This window comes from Octopus bimaculoides, chromosome 10 (assembly GCF_046866305.1).
Source record: "Octopus bimaculoides isolate indiv1 chromosome 10, ASM4686630v1, whole genome shotgun sequence".
NCBI classification, from domain to species: domain Eukaryota; kingdom Metazoa; phylum Mollusca; class Cephalopoda; order Octopoda; family Octopodidae; genus Octopus; species Octopus bimaculoides.
Window position 1 is genome coordinate 25,667,343 of NC_142937.1, and position 27,730 is coordinate 25,695,072.

The 27,730-nt window shown below is 36.6% G+C and overlaps 1 protein-coding gene across 7 annotated transcripts in view; it reads right to left on the reverse strand.

The window, feature by feature from the left end:
• The window catches only part of LOC106880784 (uncharacterized), a 274,817-nt gene that overhangs the window by 84,989 nt on the left and 162,098 nt on the right, over positions 1–27,730 (reverse strand). For 4 of the 7 annotated variants that reach the window (XM_089358464.1, XM_089358463.1, XM_089358462.1 and 1 more), the window contains 2 exons: positions 15,693–27,698; positions 3,987–11,489 (listed from right to left, as the gene is read on the reverse strand). In XM_089358464.1, coding sequence (XP_089214590.1) covers positions 3,987–11,489; positions 15,693–27,698 — 19,509 coding nt within the window. The remainder of the gene's footprint in view (positions 1–3,986; positions 11,490–15,692; positions 27,699–27,730) is intronic. The other 3 variants (XM_089358466.1, XM_089358465.1, XM_089358467.1) reach the window with 1 other exon arrangement.

A 27,730-nucleotide genomic window follows, 5' to 3' on the forward strand; every position in this document is an offset into this window, starting at 1 on the left:
CACAGTGACCTTAAAAAAAACTCCCTGATCTTAAAATAAAAACAGAGACATTCAAGAATTTTACACTACTTACAATAGCAAGCCATTCCTCTTTGTGGTAGAAAGCTTGAGAGCTTAAAGTTCACTGTGAAGTTAATTGTTGGCCCTGAGCTAAAAGGCTTGAAAAGAATTGGGAATTGGTCCCCTGACCGAACTGAAATCACTTCAATATCAGTCAATATACTCTTATTGAAGTATCATTACTAAATGCCTTTTTTTTGGAATACATGTGTACACATACACACACATTATATATATATATATATAACATACACTTTACAGCTAAAAAGCAAATATCTTAAATTCTTTCATATAGTGCTTATGTTAAAAGTAAAACAGAAATACAAGGCTACACTGCTATACTTTGCTAAAGAAACAAGAGAACAAGTCTACTGTTGTCTCAGTCAACAACCAATATTGGTTTTCCTCTACCTCCACCAATACATATTTATATGTAATTCAGAGTTTTTAATACTGCATGCATTAAATAATCTAATACACACAGATCTAAAATGATACAGCATTTATTTGATGGTACAACAAAAAAGTCTTGAAGCAAAATTAATAACATGGTGGCATATCAGGAGCTCATCTCGAGTACATCAGAGAGAAACTCTTGGTATCTCACTAAATATTTCTAATTGAGGTCTTTAGTCCACCAAACTGATCATGATCTAAAGATTAAAACACAAATTCAAATCCAAATATTCTCTTCAAAACACTTTGCATTTTAAGGACTCATATAATTTTGACTCTAATGATTTTTGGATACATCAGTTAAACACCACACACCAATCTCAAAGATGATAAATTTTCTTCATAACATTTCTGTTCTTACATTATCATGACACAATCTGATAATTTATTTTCACATCTAATAATTGGTGCTGAACTGGCACTTAATTTATTGACTAAGGATGCAAGGATGAAAGCCAAAGTCAACTTTGGCAAACTTTCATAAAGAGCCAGAAGAAATTCCACCAAGCATTTTGTCTGGTCTGCTTAGGATTCTGCAAGTTTGCTGCCTTGTTTTCAAATTTAGTAATAAACACTCAGGAACAAAGACTGAATCAGGTTGCAGTCTATGTCTAGAAACAGACTAAAGTTTGTACATTTATATTTATATCAGCATTCAACAGAAAGGCACAGTGTGCACCAGCAAGCACATCAACTACATGTGGTGGGATGTGAAGCAAAATTCATTTTTATAGCAAACATTGCTTACATTTTGCACAAATAGAAGACCAGTTTTGCAGGGAAGGAATAGAATTGACTCAATTGGTACACTTAGTATATTGTGAAGGTGTGTCGCTTAGTGGTTAGGGCATTCAGCTCACAGTCATAAGGTTGAGAGTTTGATTCTTGGTGACACCTTGTGTCATTGAGCAAGGCACCTTATGTCATTAAACAGTTGGCAAAACTGAGTTATGCCTGTAATTCAAGGAGCCAGCTATGTCACATTGTGCGTCATACTAAATCTCTCTGAGAACTATGCTAAGGGCACACATGTCTGTGGAATGTTCAGCCACTTACACGTTAATTCACAAGCAGGCTGTTCTGTTGACTGGATCAACTAGAACTTTCATTGTTGTAACTGACAGAGTGCTTGTTACCTAGTATATTACAGGTGTGTATTATTAACCCTGGACTGAAGAAAGATGAAAGTAACCCAGACAGGTATTGAAACTAGACTGTAGAGAGGTGAAAGCTGAATATACTGTGAAGAGATCTCATGTCCTCTTCCTGTCAACTCACCACACTTTTTTAATCTTAAAACCATAAGACAGTCAGTGTCTTTTGTTTCTTTAAAAAGAAAATTCATATTCAGAAACAAATTATTTGGAAAGTGAGGCTAGAAATATGTTCAAAATAAATTTAATTCTTTTTTAAGTGATTTCAAACATAATTAGGGGAAAAAATAACAACAATAAAAAACTGAATAGAATTTCTGCAAAAATGATTAAATATGAGAATGGTAAAATAAAAGCATATTTGAAATGCTCACATAAGAAACTATATAATTTATGTCCATGCTGTGTCTATTTCTAATTGTATGCATGCAAGGGAGGAGTGGGGTGGGGGCTAATGCTAAGTGTTACACCTATGTCGCAGCAAATTGAAGTAAAAATGTTTCTATAGGTTAAAAAACAAAAAAAAACAACAAATATTAATTGAAAATGAAAGCATACCAAAGCAAGGTAATTATTTATGAAAAATTAAATTAAGAGAAAACAAACAAAAATCAGCACCAACCTAACAAAGGGTTATTAAATGTTTTTTTGTTTATAATTGGATATCCAGTTCCTCCACAATAACTTGTAAAACAAAGCTTTCATTGTTAAATAGGAAATAAAAATGAGTGAGAGATATAGAAAAAGTTGTTGGAAGAGGGTTTTACATCTTGTAGCTTCTTCATATTGGTTCAAGATGTTACAGGATGTTTCAATATAAGTCACATCGAAATTTGTTACCAACACAAAAATCAGCTGTTTTAATGATGGCAAAAAAAAAGACCAAAAAAACACACACACACATTTGGGCTAAGATGTATTAAATGGTGGGGAAAAAGGAATAAAGACAAAGAAAAGGGTAAAGAGAGAGTAGTTTAAGATGAAATTAAAATAAAAGACACTTAGGCTTTTAGAATATCGCGCGCACAGAAACACATGCAAAGAATAATGAAAATGGAAAGAAAACTGCATCGAGTTCATATCAAAAATAAAAATACTGATTTTTAGTTCATTTATTGGAAAGAAAAATCATAAATAAATAAAGAAAGAAAAAGCAAATCTTTCAGGTTTGCAAATTTTCTAAGGCTATCTTTTGAAATGAGAAGAGAAAGAAGAAGAAAAAAAGAAATTCTTTGAAATATATTTGTATGTAAAGGATAATAACACAAAGACAAATAATTCTGTGGAATTGGTAATTTAAAAAAAAAAAGGAAATGAAAGAAATGTAACAAAAATGAGGATATTTTTCTCTTGAGTTTTTCCCTTCCCCATCATTTGTTTCTGATTTAAAGAATGGTTAAATGAATAAAGTAATTTATGTTTGTAAAAAAAAAAAATCACAATGTAAGAACTCCTCAATTGTAAAGAATGCTGATTGAAAAATTATGGAACGATTAAATGGAATAATATTTTGTTTTTGGATTTGACACTCCCCAGACACAACAGTAAATGGAATAAGTATTTGTGAAAAAAACATGAGAAGATTGGAAATGATATGAGATATCTGTTTTACATGAACTATGAATAAATAAACATCCAATCACTTAATCTAAACTGAAAGCTAACGAACTAATAATCATTATTCCCCCAAATTGTTTTATGAAATCTTTTTTAAAAAAAGAGAAAAAAAAGAAAAAGAAAATACTTGTCCATATTCACTAATAGTATAGTTGCAAGATATGAATGGTACTGAAGTGTTTAATATGCAAGACTTGACATTTTGATATGAGCAAGATGTAGACATGCTTTTAAAAACTTCCACTCAAAGCACATATATTAACACAGATATCCACCAACGATGGGAATATAATGAATCAACATGCTAGAGGTAGACAGACAGAGACAGAGATTACAAAAAAAAAAAAAAAAAAAATCATATATGTATACATATAGAAAGTTTGAGAAACATTAGAACAAATCTGGTAAAGGAAATCTAAGCAGCAATCAGTAAAAATTAAGTCAGTAAACTATAATATCGATGCTTTCAAAGCATTAGTAAAACAGTATTCAGACAACTGTGTTGAGGGCAAGTTAAACAAAATGGCCATTGAGAGACTGTTGCCGGAATTCAACTAACTGCTCTTGCTTCACAAACCAGGCCCATTGCACCTGTACATAATGTTAGTACAGGAATTTTTCAGTAGGTTAGTTCAGAAACATGAAGCAAAAACCACATCATGAAAGCCTTCAATAAGTCCATTCCAAGGAGAACCATACCTTACAGCTAGACTGTTGCCAAAACTGATTCCAAGAATTTGGTCGTGGTTTGACATCTTTTTTCTCTCTCAGGAATACATTGTTTTCTGTCTTATTTGCAAGAAGGTTAGGTTCCTTATTGCTGCTAATTTGCTTAGAATCTGTTAGTTGTATAGGTTCAGTTGGTTGAGGGTGGAGTTTGTCAGTAAATGATATTTGGTTAGTTTTATCTGCTGAGAAATCAGGAGAGGACTGAACATCAGATGGAACAACAGTTTCTAATCTGTTAGATGACACCGGTGACAGAGAGGAAGACAATCCACTTTGAGGCAGACCATCAGGAAGAGACAATTGTATTGCTTCTGTTGTAGCATCATTTATTGGTTTCTTAAATTCTGGATTTTCAGCAAATTCTTCTGTATGCAGAATATCTGAAGTTTGTTTGGAAGGTACTGTAGTTTCAAATGATTCCACTGTATTCTTGTCTGCATGTGAAGGCAAACCAATCAGAGGAAGTTGTTTATCCTTATTATCTGAGCCAGAAACCATTTCAAGAGGTTTCTGTGGCAGGTTGCTTTCCATATAGGGTTTAGCAGCATTTTCAGGTGTTACCAAAGTTTGGTTTGAATCAACTGAAAGAATTGGCTCCGTTTCTGCCGAGGTTGTTTCTGTGTAGTCTGCATTATTAGAATCTTTTAATCCTTCTCGTGTGCTGTTGCTAACTATTAATCCTGCAGCTATTGCTTCAATGAAGTCCAGCTTTTTGTGATCTCCTGGAGTAATATAAGTTCCCTTATGAGGATCGATTATACCTCGATTGATAGCTTCTTTAAGATTTATGATTGAATCCTGATTGAGGTCTCGAATTTCCATACAACTAGCTGTGATCAAACCATTTCCAATAACAGTAGCGAGATCATTGTGTTTTCCAGAGCAAGGGTCACAGAAAAGCCCAAGCTTTTTATCATAAAGAGCCTGATCAACAGCACTGTATAGGGTCAGTCCACTTGGACTAATGATGAAACCTTGGTGAAGGGCTTCAGCCAAACTCATGCACTGCCCTGTCTGTGGGTTTTTAAATATACCAGTTTTGATATCAATAAGACCTAAACTAGCAGCTCTTCTTAGAGTAATTGATTGCACAGTATCAGGGTCAATAACTTGAGAATTTGATCGACTTAGCATTCCAGAAGCAAAAGCTTCTTCTAGTTTCATATTTTCTATCTCAGAATTATTCAAATCAGAATACGTGTTGTTAGTTTTATCACTTGCCGACATATCTGAATTTATAGAATGGCTAAGATCAGCATTTTGAGCCTTTAACCCTTTATCCTCCTTTGAAATCCACCCCTTCTTTTTGGCGTCATAAAGGTTCATAATTTCATTAGACACAGGGTGTTTAAATTTACCTTTCTCCAATGATAAAAGGCCAATCGAATTGGCAACAAGGATGTTCATAGTTTCTAGAGTCTGAGGACACACAATTTCATCAGCTAAAGGATTTAAAAGTTCTAATTTCAAAGCATTCAGTATTGTCATAGAGTTGCCAGTATTGGGGTCTATTAAAAACCCTGTCTCAGGTTCATACAAACCTTTGTCAAGATAATCATTCAAAGTTGTTTCAGGGTTAGAACACTTCAAATTCAATGGCAGCATCAGTTGAGAGAGTTCTGGGTTATAGAGTAATATTGGACTTTGTAATGGTTGCTCTGTGGCAGACGCTTGGATATTGGAAACATCACTGCTAACTGAAATATTCTGGGGTATGAATTTTGGTACTTTAGTCAGCATGATTTTTTCATCAGGTGCTGAAGAATTTTTAATTAAAGACAAACTGCACAATTCTGGCTTCATTTCCTGCAGAATTAATGTACTTTTAGAATTTGCCCTTTCATCAGGAAGCATTTTCATATCATCAGTCACAACTACTTTATTATCTGGTTCAACAGAACCTTTACTGTACAATAAAATTTCATTAGAAATGGTTTCTTTCTCAGTTCTCTGACCTCTCAAGATATCATCAGACAAGGACACAGAATCAGTTTTATCAGAATCAGTTCCTATTGATGTTGTACATGGCAAATTTTCTTGATTCTTTGAAGAACCACAAGGTAGTGTTGTAGACTCACCCTTATTAAATACATTTCTTTGAAGTTCATCCTGCCAAATTTCTGGTTCTTTTAGGTACTTGAGAGGTTGCATTTTAGACAGAGAGTCTTTGACTATAACTTCTTTAAAAACTGTAAAGAATTCTTGAGTTCTAATGCAAGTATCAGCCCCTTCTGTGTATTCTTCTATATCATATAAAATCCTTGTTGGAGTCGTGTCTTGGATGGTTTCATGATCTGTTAATATGCTATCCGACACATCTGCACTTTCTACATTCTCAGATACAGTTTTTATAGCAGTTGTATTCTGTAAAGTTTGCTCATCTCTAGGAGAACTATCAGACATTCCTATACATTCTACCTTATCAGAAACAGTTCTTAAGGCGGTTGAGTCTTGCAGCGTTGGCTGATTCTTTAGTGTATTAACAGACAGTGATGTATATGGTACCTCATTAAATACAGTGTTTTTGGAAGCCACAGTATCAAAAGATTCCTGCATCTCTAATGAACTATCGAGTGTTGTTATACCTCCTGTTTCTTTACAAGCTGAATCTTGTGTTTGCTTTTGATTCTTTGGAGCAATATTAGGAAATGCTGTAAAGTCTGCTTTATCAGAAATATTTGGAACAGAATTTGAGATTTGGATCATTTCTTGATCTTTTTGGTAAGTATCAAGTAAATCCTTATTAAGTTGTATTCCTTCAGAAAGTTTAGCCTGTTGATTTTCTGGGTTTCTTGGTAAACTATCAGGTAGTCTTGGAGATGCTTCTTCATTTGATCCAGTTCTTCTGGGAACTGTGACTTGCTGTGATGACTGGTCAAGTACTGTTCTTTTAGACATAGCGTCCTGCAAAGTTTCTTGACTGCCAACAGGATTCTTAGGAAGTGCAATAAAATTGGCTTCATTTACTGCAACTCCTTCGGAATGTGGATTTTGAAGCAATTCTTGTACATTAGATGAAGATTTCTCTAAATCTGGATGGTTTACATCAACTGTGAAAGTAGGATTCAGCAAGGCCTGCTGGGAGTTTGAAATACTTTTTAATGGCGTCACTTCTGCATTATTAACTGCATTTCCTTTGGAAATGTTTTCTGGTTTAAGTTGTGATTCAGCAAATGTCATAGATTTTGGATTCTTTGACATAGCACTTGCATCTTGCAACGATTCTTTACCTTTTGGTAAATTATCATTCAACAATGGAGTTGGCACATTAGAAAGTTTACTTTGCAAAGTTTCTGGAGAATGTAGAGAGCTGTTGTCCAATGATGGGTTTTGTTCGATAGTAGGTGTATCTTGTATGGTATGAACAAAGTTTGACGAAACACCATTTGATATTGGAAAGAATATTTGAGGTGCAACTTGTGAAGTTTCTAGACCATTTGGGAAATTATTTGGCATCACACTGTGCACATTGTCAAGTGCCATTCCTTTTGAACTTACATCAGGAAATACATCTTTTGTCTTTTCCAATTCATTATTTAATTCTGAAGGTTTTAAATGATCAAATATAATTCCTTTCAACACAGCATCTTGTAAAGTTAAATTGATGCCAGATTGAGTAAGACATCCTGTTGTTAGATCAAACATGTTGTCCTCAATAATGCTTGACAATAACAAAGGTTGTTTGTTGTCTGCTGAAACAAATGTATGGTTTATATTTATAAAACCTGAATCAATAGCTTCCTTTAATGTCTGCCTTTTTCCTGTCGAAGTGTTCAACATGCAACTAGAATTGGAATCAAAAAGTTTCATGTTTACTGCTTTTCCCAAGTCAATTTGTTGGTCAGGAATGGTAAATATAGACCCGGATTTAACAGCTTTTTCCAAAGAAATTCTTGTCTTTTTAGATTTATTTAGCAGTGACATTGTCTTACTACTAATCACTCCCTTTTCTAAAGCTTCATACAGAGTGAATACAGACCCATTTTCTGGATGTTTAATCAAAGATGTCTGTCCATCAATTAGATTACTTGATAAAGAATCAGTTAAATTCTTGTAATCATCTATTCTAGGATCCCAAAACATCTGTCTCTGAGAATCAAATACTCCATATTCATAGGCTGCTTTTAAACTGAGTTTAGGTTTCTCTGCATCAATGATATAACAAACTTCTAAAGCTTCTTTATAAGAAAGATGCTGGTTTCCAGGAATGGATAAAGTAAAGTTTTCAGGATTTAAAATTCTTTTTTTAACAGCAGTTTTAAAAGGAATGTAACATTTTAAATGAACATCCCATACCAATGGCTCTTTCAAAAATCCCATTTCACTATTTTGATGAAGTTGGGGTATATCTATCATTTGTTTACCATTCAAATTATTGCAAGGTAAGATTTTCTGAGTTTTTAGCCCTTCAGCAAGTGTATAGCTTCTATTTTGAGAAATAAATTTACCAGAAGAGTCTAAAACATTTGCCTCTATGGCTTGCAGAATGGATAGTGGGCTGGGGTGATCAGGGAACATAAAACGATCCTTATCGGATAAGACATGAGACTCCACTGCTTCCTTCAATGGAATGAAAGCTTGTGTATAGATGTTGTAAACTGAATTAGTGTCCTCCTGGTAGAATCCCAGCTCAATAGCCTCATTCAGACTAATGTTATTTGAGATATCCGATATAAGATTATTACTGAGGGCTGTAGAAAGATCAACACAAGATCCCTCAGAATTACAAAGAGTCCCTTTTACACTGTCAAACCAGCCTTGATCAATGGCTTGGTTTAGTGGTGAAAAAGATTCGTTGTTGGATTTTTTCACTAATGTTAGCTTTGAATCTATCAACCCAATATCTATAGCATCTTGAATATCAATTTGTTTTCCTGATATTGGATCAATAACATTCTTTAAATCCTGATCAAAAAAGCCAGATTGAATAGCAGTGACAAGACCAACTGCAGATTGGCCTGTGGCAAGTCTGATGATGCCAGCATCAACAGCTTCTTTTAAATCAAGATCTTTACCATTAGACTTAATCTTAACATCTTCAACATTTAAAATTCCCTTTTGAACAGCTTCGTCAATAGTCAGAAAATGATCTTCATGTTTAATTGTAATTTGATCAATCATTAGTAATCCACTGCTCACAGCTTCCTGCAAATTTTCAATCTTTCCTGATTTTGGATTCATAAATTTACAGGATTCTGGATTATAGATACCAAGTTTAACAGCTTCTATAGGAGTAGTTTCTGATGTACCTTTATCTTGAAGAATTAAACCTTTGCGTATTGCTTCTTCTAGAGGGTAACATTTTGAAGGTGTAATGTAGGAACCATCAGAAGCACTTATAATCCCCTGTAGAATTCCACCACTCACAGTTAAAAGAGTTTGAGAATTTACATCTCGAACAGTGATAGAATTTTTGTCTAGAAGTCCAAATTCTAAAGCATTCATAAACGAACTTGGGAGTGAGGAAAAGGGATCAACAAATCTCTTTTTACAAGGATCATAAATTCCTTCTTCAAAAGCTTCCTGAAGTGTAAGGCCAGGCTGTGAGGAAATATCAAGAATCAATCCTTTATCTATGGCCTCAATCAAAGAGTATTCAGTCCCTCGATAGGATAACTCTGACCTTTCAGCATTAAACAAGTTATTTTCTAGAGCAGAACTGAAGCTACAAGCTTCACCAGCATCATTCCGCACTCGTACCAGATCAGTATCAATCAATCCAATATTGATTGCATCAGAAAATGAAATTTCTTCATTAGTATTTGGATTTAGAAACAGATTAGTATCTTCATTGAAAAGTTCATCAAACATTTCAGTGAGAGATAATTTTAATGGCGAACGGCATCTCACAATCAACCCTTTCTCAAGAGCAAAGTTCAAAGCAATAGCTTGACTTTGAGCATCCATCATTTTACCAGAATCAACATCAATAAGCCGTTTGGAAATGGCTTCGCTAAGAATCATCACATCCCAACTTACAGGGTCTCTAACGAGAGATTCCATTCTTATAAATCCATCATCTATAGCAGTTGATAAAGGAACAGATTCATTTGATGGGTAAGTCACAGTATTTTTTAATGGGTTGTACAGGCCAGTAAGGATAGCCTCATCTAAAGTCACTGAATCGTTAGCATTTTCTGCTAAGAGAGGGGTACATAAAGACAGACTTTCTCTTCTCAGAGTGGAGACTGATGTTCTTCTTTTGGAAGAAAGAGTTGGCATTGAAGATCGTCTTCGGAGAGATGGCGATGTAGTAATTTTATCAGAGTTAAGCTGAATATTATCAGTTGTAAAATTTGAATTCAAAATTACATCAGATGGATTGTGTTGGAGTTGTTCATGATGTCGGGGTTGTTCATGAAGCAAAATTTTAAGCTTACGGGAGATTAAGAATTCTTTGTTTACAGCTTCAGTGATAGTTAGTTGCCTATTCTTATTCAGATCAAGATAAAAACAGCCAACAGTATTTGAATGGAGAATATTTTCACAAAAAGCTTCTCTTATTGAAACGATTTGATTGGATTTTGTATTTACAACTTCTTCAGAATATAGGCTCAAATATTGAAAACTTATCATCTCATCCAGAGTATACCATTTTCCTGTAGTGGTTTCCTTAAACAAATAATTGGAACTATCAAAATTTCCTTCATGTACCAGATCAGCAATAGAAGTTTCAATTTTGTCAACTATGAAACCTTTATGCAGTGCTTCATTCCAGTCCAGCCATTTTTTCAATGAAGAATTCTGAATCTGCCCAGTCTGAATATCAAACAGATGTCTGTCGTTAGCAGTGGCTAGATTAATAAATTCTTGGTTTTTCACATCTAACATTCTGGTTGCTGCTGTAACAGATCCTGTCTTGATAAGGTCAAATAAACCAGGACCAATTTTATTACGAAACTGGAAAAATTCTGATTCCTTTATTTCAGGGTGTTCCAAACAAATAATTCTTTCTTTGAAAGCTGATGCCAGAGAATATTGCAAATTACTGTTGCTAACGATTAAGTTTCCATTATCGATGTGAACCTGTCCTGATAAAATAGCTTGCTCTAAACTAATCGAAGTTGAAGGATTCAAATGAAGAGTCACACTAGGTCCATAGAGTAAACCAGATTCTAAACTTTGGTGAAGGTTGAGTAATTCCATATTAGATGGGTGAGCAAATTTACAACTAAGAGGATCCCAGAATCCTTTAATAAAGTTCTTGCAATAGCAGTCGAGATTGGACACATACGGACAATCACCAGATACAATGGGAGGGGATGTAATATATTGATCGTTCAGATTTGATTGGGAAAAGCTATATGGATGCTCATCAATATCCTCACTGCTATCTGTAGTGGAGGAATTGGAACTATGAAAGCCATTTGGAATGGAATGGTGAAAACCTGGCAAACTTTGTTCTTTTGTCACAACTGTTGAAGATTTCTCACAAAGACCTTGACCTTTTGGATTGGGAGGCATATTCTTACCCTGAAAATTAGAATCTATATCTCAACAAAGAGTCATTAAATCCATACCTACTCTAAATTAAATAAAAACAGAGGCAAATAAATCAATAAATATATAATACAAATATGTACAGATGAATTTTGTACTTTGTTTTGTTAATATAGTCTTAGAATTGTTTTTTATGGTGATGGTAAGTCAAAATATCTTAATATAGGATCAAAAAAAAAAAAAATAAGGAAGAAACAATGAAAATGATGCTCTCCAAAAGGATAATAAATTTTTTAAATTCATAAACAACATGAAAGAGAAACTCAGAGTTAATGAACATGGAATGAAATCCACCCCAGCACTTTTTAGTACACGGAATGAAGTATTATGCTTCCCCCACCCTACTATCCTACAAGAAGTACATGATATGAACTTTCATCATCATCATTAGCAGCACTTATAAAAAGCACATGGAATGAGGTATTACCTTGCCTTATACCCACCACTCTTTAAAAAACATGAAATTAATCATTACTCTCCATCTAGCTTTTAAAAATGCACTAACAATGATAGGTCAACTCACGCACCAGTGAAAACATTAAAAAATACAAAAATAAAGTACTATTCTTCCATTTTTACAAATGTATACAAGACAAGGCATAACCTCACCACACATCTTCCCAAATGAACACAGGAAAATTAAATATGACAAACATCTGACCTATTTTCATATTGGTTTCAATTTTTGGCACAAGGTCAGTAATTTCAGGGGAGGGGATAAGTTGATTGTATCAACCCCAGTGCTCAACTGGTACTTATTTATTGACCCCCACCAAAAGGATGAAAGGCAAAACTGACCCTGGCAGAATTTGAACTCAGAACATAAAGATGACAAAATACCACAAAGCATTTTGCCTGGCAGGCTAACAATTCTGCCAACTCACAGCTTTTGGAGCTATTTTAATATTGAAAATCATCTGTGTTCAACATTGGATATCTTCACAAGTATGAAGTATTAATTTTCTAACATCAGCACAAATCTTCCCATGTGAGGGTTGGGTGAGCCAATCAGCTTGACTCCAGTTCACAGTACAAAGTTTTGATCTGCGATTGCAGTAAACCTGCTCATACACTGAAAACAGATGCAGATGAAGCAGCATCTTATAAAGTCTGGTTACTATTAGACTCACTATCATCATTTCAACATCCAGAGTTTTCCATGCTCAAATGTGTCATATGGAATTTGTTGAGGAAGATTTTCCATGGCCAGATGTCCTTTCTGTTGCCAACCCTCACCTGTTTCTAAGTAAGGTAATATTTCCCCATAACCTGACATGTCTTGAAAAATTGGAAATGAAGGATACCACTTGCATGATGGTGACACTTGCTTTTCACAATCACATGATGTCAAGGAAAGGAGACAATAACACATACAAATATGACAGGCTTCTTTCGGTTTCCACCTGCCAAACCCACAAAAAGCTTTGATTGGGCTATAACAGAAGACACCAACTCAAGGTGGAAACTTCTTATCACACAGGCAGGCCTGCACCTAGACTAGTTTAAAATAATTTAATAAAGAATTAATATCCTAAAACAGGACATTATAAAAAAAGACTGTTGCAATTAGTTAAACAAATAACCATTTCTAATTTAGGTACCATGCCAGTAACTGCGAAGGGAGTGGGGTTAATTGATGACATTCATCCAGGAAATGACCGGTACTTTATCTAATCAACTCTGAAGTTGACCTCAGCAGGATTTGAACTCAGAATGTAAACAGAATGAATGCTGCAAAGCAATGTTTTTATCTGACACTCCAATGATGTTACCAACTCATCACCTTTGTTAACCAAATAATAAAACTGAAGTTTACAGGTCCAGGAAAATGTGTGTATATATTCAATGCTAAGAGACAAGTTTATATTATTCTTTCTAATTTTGGCACAATGCCAGCAATTTCTTGAAGGGAAAGAGAAGTCAGTTACGTTGATTCCAGTGATCAATTGTAATTTATTTTATTGACCCTAAATGGATGAAAGGCAAAACCAACCTTGGTGGCATTTGAACTTGGAACATAAAGAGCTGGAAGAATTTTCTAGCGTGTTAACAATTCTACCAGTTTTCTGCCTTGCATTTATTTATAATACTGATTTCAAAATTTGGAACAAGGCAAAATTTCGGGGAGAGACTCTAAGGTCAATAAAATTGACCTCAGTACTCAACTGGTATTATATCGACTCCAAAGGGATGAAAGGCAAAGGTGACCTCGGCAGAAAGGAAAAAAAAAAAATCACACTATAATATTAAAATGACACTAGTTAAATTTTAAAAATTTGAAGAGTGATGTATGTGAAAACAAAAGCAAATATGCAAATTATGAAATGTGTCAATAAGAAATGACAGAAGACGTTTTCTTTCTTAGGGTGAACAGAACAAGATTAAAATCACAATGGTAACAAGTTTCAATGAAATATAAAACTGTTAGAATACATAAATGAAATATCAATGAGTTCACTAATAACTGCAACAAGGTGGCTAAGCCGTTACCTACCTGACAAAATCGAGTTATCTCATAACAGCACCAGGTGAAAATAGATCTGACCATAATTTTGACAGCTGCATCTTTAATTATCATAATTATTGCTGTTTGTTTTTGCTAAACAAATTCAAATGTACAATTTCCAAGTGGTATGTCCAACTCAGAAAAGCCATTAATAAGAAACGTGTGTCTTCATTAGAAAGGTTTTCTTTTATGAAGCTTCTCAAGACATTTTACAGACAGAAATGATACGTTTCAAAATGGCCACACACACACAAAAAAAACAAAAAAAGTTGTGAGGTTAGAATTAGCTGGTGCCAAGTCAAAGTACACAGTAGCTTATTGTTAACTGTTGCTGTGACAAAATCCAAGAAATAACTATTTAAAATAGACTGGTGAAAAAATGTTTTTCATATGCAAATATTTCACTAACAGCAGAGGGAAGAGTCTATATTTCAGAAAAAAAAAAATGCTAATTAAAATAACAATTAAGCTAATAATTACAAACAGTTTGTTTCAAATTTTAAAATAATCCCATAAACTCTGACAACAAATTACTTTAAATGGGTCAGAAATACTTCCAATAAACAGAGTCCATTGAATGTGTGTGTGTGTGTAACTATCGTTTACTTGTTTCAGTCATTAGACTGTGGCCATGCTGGGGTATTGAAGAATTCTTAGTCAAACGATTCAACCCTAGTACTTATGTTTTTCATTTTTAGCCTGGTACTCTTTTGATGAACCATTAAGTTATGGGGATGTAAACACACCACTAGGGTTTATGTAATCGACTTACTCACTCCCCTAAAATTGCTGGCCTTGTGCCAAAATTTGAAATCAATATGCTATATATGCCAAGTGTTCCCCCACCCCATCCCAAATCACTTCACAGAATGTATTGGGTGCATATCATCATGGCACCAACACCAGAGAGGTTATCTAAAGCAGATTTAGGGTCTTTTGGACCCTGTATCAGCTTCTATTTAAAGTTCTTTCCCTACACTGACAATCTTTGCTACAGCTTGACAAGTGCACGCCATCTTTGTTCCTTTCTTTTACATGGGACTAAACAAATAGAGTGAAATGGGAGGTTGTCTCAATTCTACAGTGGTGGCCACTCAGGACTAAATAATAATTCATTACATTGCTAAATAGGAAACAGAGTAGCTGATTGAGTCAGTTCTGATAGAAGTATATAAAATAAGAATATGCAAATTTTATGGACCTTGGAGGGATGAATGGTAAATTCGACCCTGGATGGGCTTCGACATAAAACACTGTTACTAAATACTACAGGACGTTTGCTGTGGCGTTCTAAAGTTCCTTCCTTGACCATCACTGATGATAACAATAGCAAGATGTAATTAAAAATGAAGACTTAATTAATTAAAGTTAAATATCAAAACCATTTATAAACTAATGACCAATGAGTCACTAAATGTAACACCTTACCTTCTCATGATGATGGTGATGATGAAAGTAGAAATAACGATAGTAATGTTATTGATGATGGTGATGATGATGGCAATGATAATGAGAGTAAATATGAAGATGATGATGATGATGAATTTCACAAGGATGATGAAACATTAAAGTTGTTAAACTGTAATGAAGTCTAAGTGAAATCCAACACAAATTACTTTAAAAAAAGACAAAATTAAAAGGAGTTGCATCATAGAAATAGGAGTACTTACCGTTTCTGAAGATTCAATTTCTAAAGTTGGCAGTGGTTTCTCTCCAATTACCTGAAGAAAACTACTTCCTTCAACAGCTTCTGATGTTACGAGCCCAGCAGCTACTGCTTCCTTGAGAGGAATCGAATCTCCTGTGGTGCTGTTCACAACATTGCCGCTGGAATCAATGTAGAAACCAGGAACTGCCATATAGGTGGAACTAGTGGCTATCGTTTGGATTTCGGTAGCACTTTTTGAAATTAATTCTCCATTTGAATAATAAGCACTTTGATCAGGACTAAAAGGTGAACCTTCTGTGACAGTCATGTATTGACCTTTTCGGAATGGTTCCTTTTGCTTTGCTTCACCAGGAATGTCTGTTTTAGCGGCAATATAACCTAGCTGAAGGGCTTTGTCTAGAGAGAGAGTTACATGGCTTGTAGGATCCGTGTAATTTCCTGTTGTCTCATCTAAATAACCGTCTTGCAAAGCTTTGCTCAAAGAAATAGGTTTGTCGTCATTGGGAGGAATATTTCCATTGCTAGCAGATGGAGAAGAACTAGTAGGTACCAAAAATCCACATTGGAAAGCTTCGTCCAATGACAAAGTAACATTGGTGACAGGGTTTCGGAAAGTTCCAGATGAGGAATCAATCAGTCCAGATTTAAAGGCATCATTAAAAGTAATGGGATCTCCAGTAGTCAGATCACTTAAAATACCCCTTTTCACAGCATCCTCAATGGTCATATCTAAACCTTTATCAGAATCCCGGTATCGTTGGCAGTTCACATCTAAGAGGCCATCATTAAGAGCTTGTTTAAAAGTTATGCTTGAACCAGTTTTTGTATCGGCTGGAAGTTCAGAGCTTTTCAGCAGCACAACTGATTCAACTGGGGACTTCTTGGCTCTCGGTAGTTTTGGAGAGAGATAGCCTTCATCAACAGCAGTCTGAAGATCACATTCAGTTTTGCTATCAGGTCGTGTGAATAAGCCCGTTTTTACGTTTATTTGGCCTATTTTTATAGCCTCTTGGAAAGAACATGCTTTTGGTGACCGGGAATTATCAGGGAAATGGAAAGGTTCATCTTGGTCATTCAATAAGGTTCCTAATAAAACAGCTTCATCAACAGAATAGCAACTGTTGGAACCCGGATCAATAAATTTACCAGTTTTTCGATCCACGAGACCTTTAATCAAAGCGTCTTTTAATTTTAATCCAGGTTTTGCTCTTTTAACTGAACCTTCAGTAATTTCAGCTTTCACAAATCCCTTTTGAATTGCTTCTGTAATTGATAAGGTGCTGTTAGTTTTAATGTCAACATAATTTCCAGCTGGGTCTAAGATCCCCTTTTCAAACGCATCAGCTGTACTTATCATTTCTTGCTTCTCAGGATCAACAGCTCCAATAACGTTATATGTTACTCCAGGTTTCTGAGATGATACTGTGGTCTTTGTGGTAACCACAGACTGAACAGAGCCAGAAACGAAACCTTCTTTCATAGCGTCCTCGATACTGAGAACAGTACCAGAATTTGAGTCCAAATAGGTTTTCCCATCTCTGTCAATAATTTTCTGTGAAACGGCTTCTTCTAGTGTAAGTTCTTCTCCTGTAGTGGTGTTCAGAACAGCAGTCACATTTACATGGCGAGCTGTACCTTTTTGAATGTCACATTTCTTAGGTTTCTTCATATCTGCAACTAAGTTTTTCTCAATAGCTTCGGATAAGTGCATGGTTTCTCCTGTAGCTGTATTCTTGAACAGATTATTCTTTGGATCTAAAATACCAGCATTTATGGCTTCTTCTGAAGTTAAGTTTTTGCCAGTTTTAACGTCTTTTACAATGGTTGAAGAACTCAAAGATTTTGCAGTTGGAACATCTGGTGAGACTGGAGTAACTTTCACTAAGCCTTTTGTCACAGCCTGCTGGATTGGCAGACGTTCTCCAGTAATTTGATCGATCATTTCTCCCCTCTGAGGGTCAAACAGTCCAGCTTTCACAGCTTTATCAAGGGGCAAAGTTTTACCAGAACGAGTATCCACAACATCTGTGATTTGGATAGATTCTTGTTTTTCAGGTCTAACCACAAAATTTCCTGCTGGTTCGACAGTCATTACCAAATCTTTCTTAATAGCTTCTGACATTGGATATATATCACCAGTGGTTTTGTCTCTGTAACTGCTTAAGTTTTTATCAACAATGTTTTGTCCTATAGCTTCTGTTACAGTTAGTTGACGTCCAGTTTGAGGATCAACAATAAATTTAATAGGAGGCAGAACATCAGTGGTATCTTGTTCACTTTTACAATAGCCCTTCTTTACTGCTTCAGATAGAGAAATCTTCACTCCATTTTCATCAGTATAAGTACCACTTTCCAAACATATAAGGTCCTTTTTACTAGCATCTTCAATGGACAAAAAGTCTTTCAGTTTAGGGTCATAAACAGATTGAATTTTCAATGTTTTTTCAGAGCCAGGGTATGTCAAATCAGCAGGAGAACCCTCTGCTGAGCCTTTCACCAAACCCTTTTTGTATGCTTCAGCCAATGCCATATGTTCTCCAGTGGATTTGTTTAAAAGAACACCATCAGAAACATCAACCAAACCTTTCTCTACAGCATCACTGATAGGAAGAACTGTTTGTGTGACAGGGTCAGTCACATGACTTATTGTAATTGATTGTCTTTTTGTGACGGTCACATCTTTCTTAGGATCCCTTGGTTGAGAGCTAGAAAACTGATCATCTGTTTCTTCTGTAGAGATGTAGCCTTTACTGAGAGCTTCATTTATGCTCATGCGCTCACCCGTCTTTTGGTTTGTGAATGTTTCTTTTTGTATATTTAATATGTTCTTCTTTACTGCTTCAGTAAGCGGCATCTTTTCTCCTGTATTTGGGTCTAACACAGAAGAAACATGGACATCTTTCTGCTCAGAGAATGAAACTGCAGCAGTGTAGCCCTCTTTGGATTTCTCCTCTCTTGATACAAGATTGTCAAGTGTGTTGCCATGGACAAAGCCAGAACTAAGGGCATTGACCAGAGAGAAAGTTTGTCCAGTGACAGGATTGTGGTAACTTCCATTTTCAACATTAACAATATCCTTGTCAATCGCCGTCTTTAGATCAATATAATTACCAGTTGAAGGATCAAGTACTTCAACAATAGACAATTTATCAATCATCTTGATTGTTATTTTACTTGATGCACGATTATCTACCGGTGTTTCTTGTAAATCACCATTATTAATTAAATCATGCAATGTCTTTTTGGTTTTGTTACTGGGATCAACAAAATGTCCAGTAGCATCGATTAAATTTTGGTCAAATGCTTCTTGTAATGTGTAGGTACGACCAGCAATATTTATAGACCCTGATGTTGGGAAAATATAACCAGAGTCAATAGCTTCTTTAAGTGTGATGGAATTTCCTGAGAAAGGTATTTTGTACATTCCTGTGTTAGAATTCAAGAACCCACTTGATATTGCCTCCATCAATGTCATTGCATCTTCAGAGACAGGTGACACTTGTTTAATTTTGACAACTTCAACCACATTAGGTTCAACAATACTGCCCTTCGTTGCTTCAACCGTAACTGGAATAGCAGGAGATTTTGTTTTGCTGGTAGATTTTCCTATTAATTCCTTTCCTTTATCAAAAAGCATTTTCCCAGCAATAACTGGAGCCCCAGCAATACCAGCCACAGCAATAAGTCCAACTTTGGCAGCATCCTTCAAGTCAAATGCTTTATTTCCCTCAATGAATTTACCACTGGTTTTATCAATCTTTCCTTCTTTCCAACCATCTTGGAGAGTTAACATTTTCTCACTCTTTAAGTCATAGATAGCAGTCTGGTCGTTGATGAAACCTCGATCAACTGCTTCTTGTAGAGTCATAGTTTGTCCTGACATGGAGTCTGTGAACTTCCCAGTGTTAGGATCAAACAGACCAGCATCAATGGCTGTAATTAGGCTCATTTTGGAGGAAGGTTCTGGTGAGGTTTCAACATCAGCGCTAGGGTCAATAAGTTGTTCTCTGATAGCATCTAAAATTGCCATCCGAGATCCGGTCTTAGGATCTGTGTATTTATTTTCAGCTAAATCAATAAAACCTTGGTTAAGAGCTTCTGCAAAAGAAAGTCTCTTGGCCAACTCATCAGTGTTTTTAGTGCCCTTCTGCCTTTTTACAACAGCTTCAGGGGTGATGTCAGCTGGGCCTTGCTCTTTGAACTGTTCCCCAGTTGACAATGCCATTGGCTGATGGACAAGTGTTGATTCTGGAGTAGTCATTGGATAAGTTTTCATTGAGACATTAGAAACACTGTCTTTCGTTACCTTTTCATATTTATGAAGCTCTTTTGGCTCCACCACACTGTCCTTATCAGAACCAATAAATCCATATTGAACAGCAGTAGAAAGTGTCATTGTATCTTTGGTTGTTGGGTGAGTAAAAGTCCCATCCTGTTCGTTAACCAAACCAAGATTTATGGCCTCATCTAAAGTATATTTTTGCTCATTAAATAGATTTTCAGAGAATTCTTTGCTTGATTCTGCAGAATCTTTTATGTCCATTCCTGTAGATAATATCTCATCAGGAATCAAACCCTCCAGAAGAGCTTCATGCAAAGGTATCCGCTCACCAGTCACAGTATGGATAAGTTCACCTGTGTCAGGATTAAGAACTTTTCCATGCATTGCCAACCTCACAGATAAAACAGTACCACTTTTGGGATCAATTATAACAGATCTATCACAGTCGATCACTCCATGGTCAACAGCCTCCCGAATGGACATTGGTTGACCATTCATTGGGTTGATAATTTTACCCAATTCATTTATGAAATGGCTACCATGAACAGCATCATTTAAGGTCATTGGTAACCTGGTTGTGAAGGAAGCTGATTGCTTCACATGTGTTCCAGACTGAGATATGGTACAACTTTCTCTCACATTAACTGTCTGGTGGAATTCCTTAGTATTAGTTGTCAGAAGTTCTGGCTCAGATCGTTTGGTCTTTTTCGATTGTAAGGCACTAGCGATGATGTCAGTGGGCAATTTTTCCCCAGAAATTACAGCTAATTTCTGTGCAGTTGCTATATCAAGAAGTCCTTTATGTAAAGCTTCAGTTATTGTTAGTGGTTGATTAGTTTTGATATCGGTTATTCTGCCAGACTGCCAGTTAATGTTGATGTTCTTGGAAAATGGAATTTGTTGGGGAGTACGCTGCTCAGCCAGATTTTCTATCAAATCACTATTGAGCAGACCTTTCTGTACAGCTTCAGCAACAGTCATCTGTTTCCTGCTTGAAGAATCAAATACCAAACCATTTTCCCAATCAATGCTAACATTTGAACCATCTTTGAGAACCACATTTGGATAAGAAATTACTTGGGATGAATCCCTGTCAACAGGTTGGATTTGATTACTTGAAGCTGGGAGAGATGATATGCTAATAGTTTCACTACTAACAGTTGATGTGCTACTCATAAAGACTGACTGACTTACACTCACTCCTTGTCCGGCAGGGTGGGTGGGTCTTATCTGGTCATCAGGTTTAGCATATATTATTGTTGTAGTTGGTTTATCATAAGAATCCCCTTGAGAAGTTGGTTTATCATAAGAATCCCCTTGAGAAGTTGGTTTATCTGTTCCTATTATTTCTTTAGAATAATCAGGGTATTTATCTTTCTGTTGCATATCATTTGTAGCAGAAGGTGACTGGAAACTTTGTGGTACTTTCGGTGAAGATGGTTGTTGACTTTTCTGTAATATGTCAGTTGCAGAAACAGGTGGCTGACCTCTGTCAGGCACATCAGTTGTAGAAGGTAACTGATCACTCTCTGGTAGAACACCTCTCTGTAGTACATCAGTTGTTGACAGTGGGTGTCCTCTCTGTGGCATATCAGTTGATGGTAGTTGACCTCTTTGTGGGCTATCAACTGTTGGTAGGGCTTGACCACTATGTAGTGCATCAGTTGTCAATGGTGGCTGACCTCTCTGTGAGACATCAGCCGCTGATGGTGTTTGATCTCTTTGTGAGATATCAGCTGTTAGTGGAGCTTGACCTCTCTGTAATGCATCAGTTGCCGATGGTGGCTGACCTCTCTGTGGGACATCAGCTGCTGATGGAATCTGACCTCTTTGTGGGACATCAGCTGTTGGTGGGGCTTGACCTCTCTGTAATGCATCAGTTGTCGATGGTGGCTGACCTCTCTGTGGGACATCAGCTGCTGATGGCATCTGACCTCTTTGCGGGACATCAGCTGTTGGTGGGGCTTGACCTCTCTGTAATGCATCAGTTGCTGATGGTATTTGACCTCTTTGTGGGACATCAGCTGCTGATGGCATTTGACCTCTTTGTGGGACATCAGCTGTTGGTGGGGCTTGACCTCTCTGTAATGCATCAGTTGCTGATGGTATTTGACCTCTTTGTGGGACATCAGCTGCTGATGGCATTTGACCTCTTTGTGGGACATCAGCTGTTGGTGGGGCTTGAGCTCTCTGTAATTCATCAGTTGTCGATGGTGGCTGACCTCTCTGTGGGACATCAGCTGCTGATGGCATTTGACCTCTTTGTGGGACATCAGCTGCTAGTGGGGCTTGACCTCTCCGTAATGCATCAGCTGTTGATGGTGGCTGACCTCTCTGTGAGACATCAGCTGCTGATGGTATTTGATCTCTTAGTGGGACATCAGCTGTTGGCGGGGCTTGACCTCTCTGTAATGCATCAGTTGTCAACGGTGGCTGACTTCTCTGTGGGACATCAGCTGCTGATGGTGTTTGACCTCTTTGTGAGACATCAGCTGTTGGTGGGGCTTGACCTCTCTGTAGTACATCAGTTGTCGATGGTGTTTGACCTCTCTGAGGCACATCGGTTGTTGATGGTAGTTGGTGGCCTTTCTGTAGCACATCAGTTGTTGACGGTGGCTGGCCTCTCTGTGGTACATCACCTGCTGATGGTGTTTGACTTCTCTGTGGCACATCAGCTGTCGATGGTGGCTGGCCTCTCTGTGGCACATCAGTTGTTGGCTGATCTCGCTGTAGCATCTCAGATGTTGATGAAGGTATCTGCTCTCTCTTTGATCTATCAGATTGTTGATCAGGGCCCGATGATGGTAATTGACTTTTAGATTGCGATCTGGTAGATGTCTTTTCTTGAGCATCTTTAGCAGACTTTTCATTAATTTTATTCTTAACAGCATCGTAAATAGCTTTACCAGCAAGAGCAGTACCTATAATTGGTGCACCTACAGTTGCTAGCAGACCAAGTTTCACAGCTTCTTTGGCACTTAAAGTTTTATTGCTTGAAGAATCAATCACCTCCCCTGTCTGTTTGTTGACAAGATTTCTTTGAATTGCAACAGATAAGGGGACAGTTTCTCCTCTTTCACTGTCATAAACTTCAAACTTTGACCCACTTGGAAGATCTTCTGTGATCACTGATTTAACTGGAACAGTTTGTTTTGTTTTCGGATCATATAATCCCCCAGTTTCTGGATCGTACATGCTTTCAACAATCTTATTTTCAATAGCCTTTGTCAGAGGAAGTTTACATAAATGCTTAGTGTCTGTTACTTCTGCTGTCCGCTTATCTACTAATCCTCGTTTTAAGGCTGAGTCAAAAGGGAGTCTCTCAGAAGTTGAAAGATTTTTTACTGTTGTAAAGTCAGTAGATATAATATTATCCCTGATGGCTTCTTCAAGGGTGAAAGTATGGCCTAGTTTATCAGAAAATAGTTTAGTCTCAGGATTAAACATTCCAAGAGAAACAGCATCAATTATATTCACTGGTTTCAAATCTTGAGCACTGCTAAGACCTTGTAAATACTCAAGAGTTTCAATATCATTTACTTTACCTGTTTGAGGATCGAGTTTATTCATTTTAAAGCAGTCTTCCAGTGTAAGGGTCTGTTTTCCTTGAACATCAAGGATAGCAACTTTGTTGGGATCTATCACATTCTGATCAATAGCTTCCAAAAGAGTGATTGGTTTTTCCAATGAAGGGAGATTTACTAAACCAGTTTGTGGATCAATAAACCCTAATTTGATTCCTTCAGCATACGAGAACCCAGGTGTAGGTTCTTCAGGTTGTCTCTCTGCTGAAAATGGAGTTGAAAATTTGTCATCTCTCTTCTTTGTTATATCGACTTCAATGTTAATAGCTTCTGTAGCAATTGACTCATTCTCAAAAGGACTAGATGTAGTTAGTTCTGATTTCTCTAACTTCATATCCACTTTTGTTGGAGACCTTGGAGAAAGGATTTCAGTGTTTGATTCCCCAAAATCTTCTTCAAACTTGTTCTCATCTTCAGTGATGTTTAGTTGCGAGATGTCAGTTGTTTTGGATAATTTTATAAAACCTTGATTCAGTGCATCATTAAGACTCAACCGTTCATGTGAACGGGAATCAAAGAATACTCCATTGTCAACATCAATTATGTTTTCTTTTATAGCTTTTGATAAAGACACCTCTGCTCCAGTTCTAGGATCAATAACTGATGTTACTTTATTGAATGGAAATTCAGGTGACTCAGCCATGATGGAACTTTTCAATATATCTTCTTCCCTTTGCTGTGAAGTGACTTCTCCATGAATAAGACCCTTTTCCAGTGCTGTTGTGATGGACATGTTCTCTCCAGTTGATGGATTTGTATAGAGGCCTTCGTGTAGATTCAGCACCCCCCTTTCAACAGCTTTGTCATAGGAGACAAGATCCATGGTGAGTGGATCAACAACACTAGTAATACTTAATGTGACAGTTTGTGAAGACACATCTTCAACCATTGTACTTTCAAAGGCTTCTTCATCTTCAGTTATATGGATACTACTTATTTCAGATCTATTGTTAACAGGAGCTCTTGTTTCTTCAGTAAATAGTAATCCTTTTGGAATAGCATCTTCAAGAGACATCTCTTCTTTTGTTAATGGGTTTATGTACAATCCTTTAGAATAATTTAATATACCATCTTTGATAGCTTCATTTACTGATATCTTCTTACCAGTTCTAGGGTCCACTACAGCAGAGACAGTCATGGTGGTTTGTTTTGTTGTTATGATCCGATTTCCTTCTCGTTCAACATTTGGTGTAACAAATGACAATTCAGCATCAATGAGTTTCTTTTCAATTGCCTCAGTAATCATGATTTTTTCCAAGGTCAGAGGATTGACATAAAGACCACGGGATTCATCAATGATTCCTTCGTGAATTGCTTCTGCTACAGTCATAATTTCATTTGTGACTGGGTGGACCACACTCTTTAAGTTGAATGTCTTTGTTTCCCGGATCCAATCTGGTTTAATGGACTTTGGCACAGTACTTAAGTCTTCAGCAATAACAAGACCTGCTTCAATTGCTTGACTAATGGGGATTCGACATTCTTTATTATCTTTAATTCCTACATATTGTCCTCTGTCTTGATCAAGGATTCCTAATTGTATTGCTTGGCTAACAGATAATTTCCCTTTGGTGACAGGGTGCAGGACGCCAGTTATTGAAAAAGCGACAGTTTCTTTAATGGGTTCTTCAGCCACTGTAGGTGGCTCCACTGTATATTCTGCAACTATGTAACCTTTTCTGATTGCTTCATTTATAGGAATGTTATCACCTGTTGTGGGATCAGAAAATAAACCTGAACCTAAATCAATGAGACCTTTATTGATGGCTTCATCTACGTCAATAACTTTTTTAGATTTAGGGTCCACCACAGATTTGATTGACATGTTACGAACTTCAGAGATGACGGCTTTGACAGGTTTAGTCAAAGCTATTTGAGTGAAGGTATAGTTCTGAGCTGATTTACTAATAAAAGCAGATTCCACAATGGAATCATTAGATTTCAGAGATTCTTGTGGAGTTCGTATCGTACTTTCTGTTGCACTAGAAATCGCAGTTTTCTGTTTCTTAGGTGTTCTCTCCATTGTTTCATCTAATTCATCAATGCTGCTTTTGATAAACTGTCCGGGGACATTACTGGAAGGCCACTCTGATGACAAACGAAGTAATTTTCGGTAGATGGCATCCTCAATAGTCATAATTTCACCTGTATTAGGGTCTTTAAATGTGCCAGCTTGCTCTGCAAGAAGACCTCTGGAAATTGCTTCAGAGATTGTGATAGCAGTGACAGGTGGTTTTACTTGATCAGACGACACACAAGTTGTAACAGTTGTAGAAATAATTAATGGACTTATTAATTCTAAAATCATCTGAGCCTTTTCTGGTGAGAGAATATTTTCAGTAACTGCATTCTGTAAGGGTACCATATTACCAGATTTGTCTTGAATATTTCCAGACTGAATATCAATCATACCAATGTTTATGGCTTCAATCACTGACAGTTTTCTGCCAGATGGATCTTCAAGTAATTTCTTGGTCAAATTCGAGGCTATTTCTTCATCAAGGAAACCATGTTTGGCAGCATTCATTATTGAAAGCTTTCTTCCAGTTTGTGAGTCAACAAACTCACCTTGTGTTGTTAAAACTCCGTTCATTAGAGCTTCATAGACAGACAGCAAAGATCCAGTGTTACTGTCTAGAATAGTCTTAGGTGGGAATGACACACACTCATTGGCAATTTTAATATGACCTTCCTTCAAAGCCTCTTGTATAGAAAGTGGGTGTTCAGCATCTGGTATTAAAACTTGCCCTTTGTCATTTAAGATTCCTTTCTGAAGAGCATCTTTGATGGAAAATATGTCATTAGTCTTTGTAATTATCAAACTTTTAGAATCAGTATTGATAATTCCCTGGTTGACAGCGTTAGCAAAGGAAATAGCTTGGTTACTGACAGCCTCAAAGATCAAACCATCTTCATTGAGGTTTCCTTTTTGAACGACATCTGATAAAGACATAGGTTGAACAAGTAATTGTTTACGTTGTGCTTCAGATAAGCTCATCCATTTCCCAGAGCTGGTTTCCAGGAACTGTCCTGATTGTGGGTGAATGATTCCCTTGGACACAGCTTCAGTCAAAGAAATCAGAGGAGTTGCTCTCGCTGCACGGATTTCCTTCAGCGAAGGATTTATATAACCTTTCTCAACTGCCTCAAGTATTGTCATTTCTTGACCAGAAATTGGATCACACACTTTGCTCTTCAGTTCATCAAACATACCCTTCTGAAGAATTTCTGCCAAACCGAGAGCTTTGTCTGCTCCTGGGAAATTTTGAAGACCAAAATGAGCTTGTGATTGAGTAATTTCACTGACAGTGATGTCGGGGCTAATACCAAGCAAACTTGGTAGCTTTTGAGAAATTAAACCTTGTCCATATGCATCTTTTACAGGAATCATTTCTCCAGTCAAAGGGTTTGATACTTGGCACTTTAGTGGATCCAAAAGACCTAACTTGACTGCATCTATTAGTGTGTACTGTTGGTTTGAATTAGGATCAACAAGGCCACAGGGTTGGTGCAGTTGCTGGAATAAAGTTGAATCTAAGTAACCTTTATAGACTGCTTCTGACAAACTTATTTTGGCTTTTGTTAGAGGATCAACATACGTAGCAGACCTCGTGTCAATTATACCTTGTTGGAATGCTTCATATAAACTGACTTTCATCTGGCTCTGTGGGTTTACAACTAAACTCTCCAAAATACTACCATGTGTTGTCTCAAGTTTTGTTTTGGCAACGCTTATAACGTTTTGGACATTTTTCACAGGAATCTGAGAAATTTGCATTGCATCACCTTCAACATGTACATCACCATTCAATGGTGAAGGTTCTGGCATTTCAGAAATATTTGATAAATGAGTATCTTTAGCATCTCGACTAGGTCTGTGCATTTGTTTTATGGAGGTTTTAGTTGTCGAGACAAATGTGCTACTTGTGTATGTTGCTGAAGGCTGATTGGATGCTATGGTAGTTGAAGAGGAGGAGGAAGAGCTCATGTAGCTAGCAGGAATACTGCCAAGACTATCAAATTTATCAAGTTGCTGAAAGAATCCTTGCATGTCTTCATCAACAAGCATTGAAGAACGTTTAGCTAGTTCAGCACGGAATGTTCGAAGCAGTGGTATATTCTCATCAATCACCATTTGAAACTAAAACAAGACAAAACCAAAATGTAAATAAG